Genomic DNA, 3,224 nt, shown 5'->3' with positions numbered 1-3,224 from the left:
CTACTCGAAGTACTAATCAAACATCTCGGGTAAGTCAGTGAAGAGTAGCTCGGCCATAAATGGATACAACTCAACAATAAAAACATGCAAATAAATGAAAAAGTCAGGCATATCAAACAAAAGGAAACCCCGGAACTTATGTCAAAAGATCCAGGGGCATCCTTTGGAGGCAGCAAAAGAATGAGGAGACAGGAAAATTTTCAAGTCTACATCCTGACATCTCTCAAACAGAAAAACCCTCCTTCAAACTACAACACTTCAAGATACAAAAACAATCATAAAAACGCCATCATTTACCCAACAGTCTATCAGTAAGTGGAATTATCAAGCATCAAAGCATGCTAAGTAGAAAATGATCAAAAATGCAATCTTCCTCAGAATCAAGCAAGTTCATTTCAAACCAGAAGACACAATCAGGAGCAGTAACAAAAACTCAAAGCCCTAAGAGCTGCAACTATCAAAAAAGAACGGCAAAAGATCAGGAAAATTAAGGAAGCCCTAAAATAGCGCACATTGCAGAAACAATCAGACACAAGCAAGCAAAAGAAGATTCAAACTTTCTAAAAGTAAAAGATCGAGACTTTCTCAAAAAAGGATGTGAAACAACGAAGGAAGTAAAAGAGCGGAAAGAAGAACCAAACCTGGAAAAACTGAAAGCTTCAACAAAATTGAAAGGAGGAAATGGAGTCAGAGAGTCGCCCTCCCACAAACAAAGGAAAGCACAGAACAATTATCAAAGCAGCGTCACAGGAAGAAAAACATAAAACTGCAAACTTCAAGCAAGAACAGAAAGAGAGTAAGAAAAGGGAAGTTACGAAGAAGAGAAACCGTTTTTTCTGAAGAATCAAAATTCAAAAGGGAGAGACTAAAGAAAAATGGTGCAATTAAAAAACAATTAATGAGGGGATTAAACCCTCGCTTGTTCCCAAGGCTAAAAGCACTAATGTAAAAGCGCGCGCTTTAAAAGAAAGCAAACGTTCCACATTCAAAAGAGAACTCTACCAAGAAGAAATTGACAAAATGCTCGAGTTCGGGTTCACCAGAGAAGGATCGAAGTCCTAAGACTAAAGACTCGACCTCAAAACCGAGATCGAGCAGGGGCACTGTTCATACCCTAGGTCGAGCTGTCCGACCCGTGATGTTCTACAGACAAAGCGACCGACCTCTGTAGGTCAGGACAACCCGACCACTTCTCAAAGAGCTCGGCCAAGTCACTAGGAAAGCCCAAAAAGAAGGGCCCTAACGGAGGACCGCGCACCTAAGCCCAAGGCAGTCCAAGCCTACAGGGAGAAGGGCGGTTCCCTTGAAGATAAGATGACCTCACTCAAAAGATAAAGATAAGATAAGATAACTAACTTATCTTATCTAAGAAGGTCATTCCACGTTATTATAAATATGCTGGAGCACCCAGGTATAACTCATACTCTGATCCTACAAAATACCTGCTTAATACCCTTGCTAACTTAAGCATCAAAGTCCCTTGCAGGTACCACTGCCCTCCGGTACAGAAGATCTCGTCCGATATCGACCTACAGTTTCAGGTAACCCTCGGAACAGTAACATAACCTCAAATCAATCTTTGAAAACACCCCAACTCCTTACAATTGATCCATTAAGTCATCGATTCTAGGTAACAGGTACTTATTCTTCACAGTCACTTTGTGTAATTTTCGGTAATCTACGCAAAGTCGCATTCCTCCGTCCTTCTTCTTCACCAATAAAACTGGCGCTCCCCACGGGGATACACTCGGTCGAATAAACCTCTTGTTCAGAAGCTCTTCCTTGAGCCTTTAACTCTGCCAGCTCTATCAAAGCTATCTGATACTGTGCAATTGACACTGGTCCAGCTCCCGACACCAAGTCAATCGTAAATTCAATTTCCCTTTGAAGTGAGAATTCAGGAATATCTTCCGGGAATACTTCTGGAAACTCTCTAACCACTGGAATTTGATCTATCCTCTGATCATTAACTAACGCATTCGCATCCAACAATAGGTAACCCTGACACTCTTTTCCACTACAGTTCACCATCACAGAGTTTAGGTAATAACCCTCAGCTACCACAGCTCTTCCTTCTCCTTCCGGCATAAACCGAATAGATCGCTCAAAGTAATTCAACAAAACCCGATTCTTGGACATTCAAGCAAACTCCAAAATCATCTCCAACCCAACCATTGGTAAATAGATTAAGTCGTGAACAAATTCTTTATTCTCAAGCTTGAAACCTACTTGCCTACAACCTGATCTAGTTACAACCGTCTGATACGGGGTATGCACATGCAAATCAAATGATAACTCTGATACTTTCAATCCTAGTTCCTCAACCTTATCAAATGAAATAAACGAATGCAAAGCTCTAGTATCATATAGTGCAACCAATATTTTATCACCAATTAAACAGTTACCTCTCATAAGAGGATCCGCATTAGTAGCATCATTGGCGTTTACCGTAAACACTTGCCCTTGGTGCTGATTCCAACCCGCATTCGGGTTCCTCCCTCGAGTACAATCCTTCGCCATATGACCAGACAATCTGCAATTGAAGCAACCACCTATACCCAGCTTGCACGAGTCATTCAGATGAAAATGCCCGCAACGGTTACAAATTGAATCTGGAGAAGCCTTACTCTGATTACCTCTCCCTCTAGCCGGGTGGTACTGATCATAGTTGTTTCGCCTAAAGCCCCATTGACCTTGAGGTGCATGTCCTCCTCTCTTGTAGCTCTGAGCTCTTGGTTGAAAATATTTTCCTCGCCCACGGTAATTGTTTCCTCCACGAGTGTCTCTTGAGGTTGCTACTTTCTTTGCACATTCCTCAACAACCCTCGCTTTGTTCACAAGTTCGGAAAAGATTCGGATCTTCAGAGGAGCCACAACAGTCATAATATTATCCTTCAAGCCTCCCTAGTACTTAATACATTTCCAGCACTCATAGGACTCCTGGGCACCCTGACATACCCTAGAGAACCTACAGAACTCCTCAAACTGACTAGTGTAATCCGCCACAGACAATAAACCCTGCTTCAGCTGCATAAGCTCTAACTCCTTTGCTTCTCTGACTGATTAAGAAAAATATTTCTTGTAGAAGGCCGTCTGGAATACATCCCAAGAATTGTCAGCATTCTGAAGTTGTAGTAAGCGGCATTCTCTTTGCCACTTGTGTTAAGCCTCTCCTAAGAGTTGATACGCAGCAAACTCCACAAATTGGTTATTTGGAACATGCT

The 3,224-nt window shown here is 41.9% G+C and overlaps 1 protein-coding gene across 1 annotated transcript; it reads right to left on the bottom strand.

The window, feature by feature from the left end:
- Nucleotides 1-2,139: 2,139 nt before the first annotated feature.
- On the bottom strand, nucleotides 2,140-2,883 carry LOC107472071 (uncharacterized). The gene has a single exon (XM_016091641.1). The coding sequence runs from the start codon at nucleotides 2,881-2,883 to the stop codon at nucleotides 2,140-2,142; it is 744 nt and encodes a 247-aa protein (XP_015947127.1).
- Between the last annotated feature and the right edge of the window lie 341 nt (nucleotides 2,884-3,224).

Source organism: Arachis duranensis, unplaced genomic scaffold, assembly GCF_000817695.3.
Source record: "Arachis duranensis cultivar V14167 unplaced genomic scaffold, aradu.V14167.gnm2.J7QH unplaced_Scaffold_122220, whole genome shotgun sequence".
NCBI classification, from domain to species: domain Eukaryota; kingdom Viridiplantae; phylum Streptophyta; class Magnoliopsida; order Fabales; family Fabaceae; genus Arachis; species Arachis duranensis.
Note: the sequence above shows the minus strand (reverse complement) of the source record. Positions and strands in the feature narration are given on the sequence as shown.

Bases quoted from the DNA above. Each gene is read 5' to 3' on its own strand.
- LOC107472071 (XM_016091641.1), bottom strand. From the start codon at position 2,883: ATGACTGTTGTGGCTCCTCTGAAGATCCGAATCTTTTCCGAACTTGTG.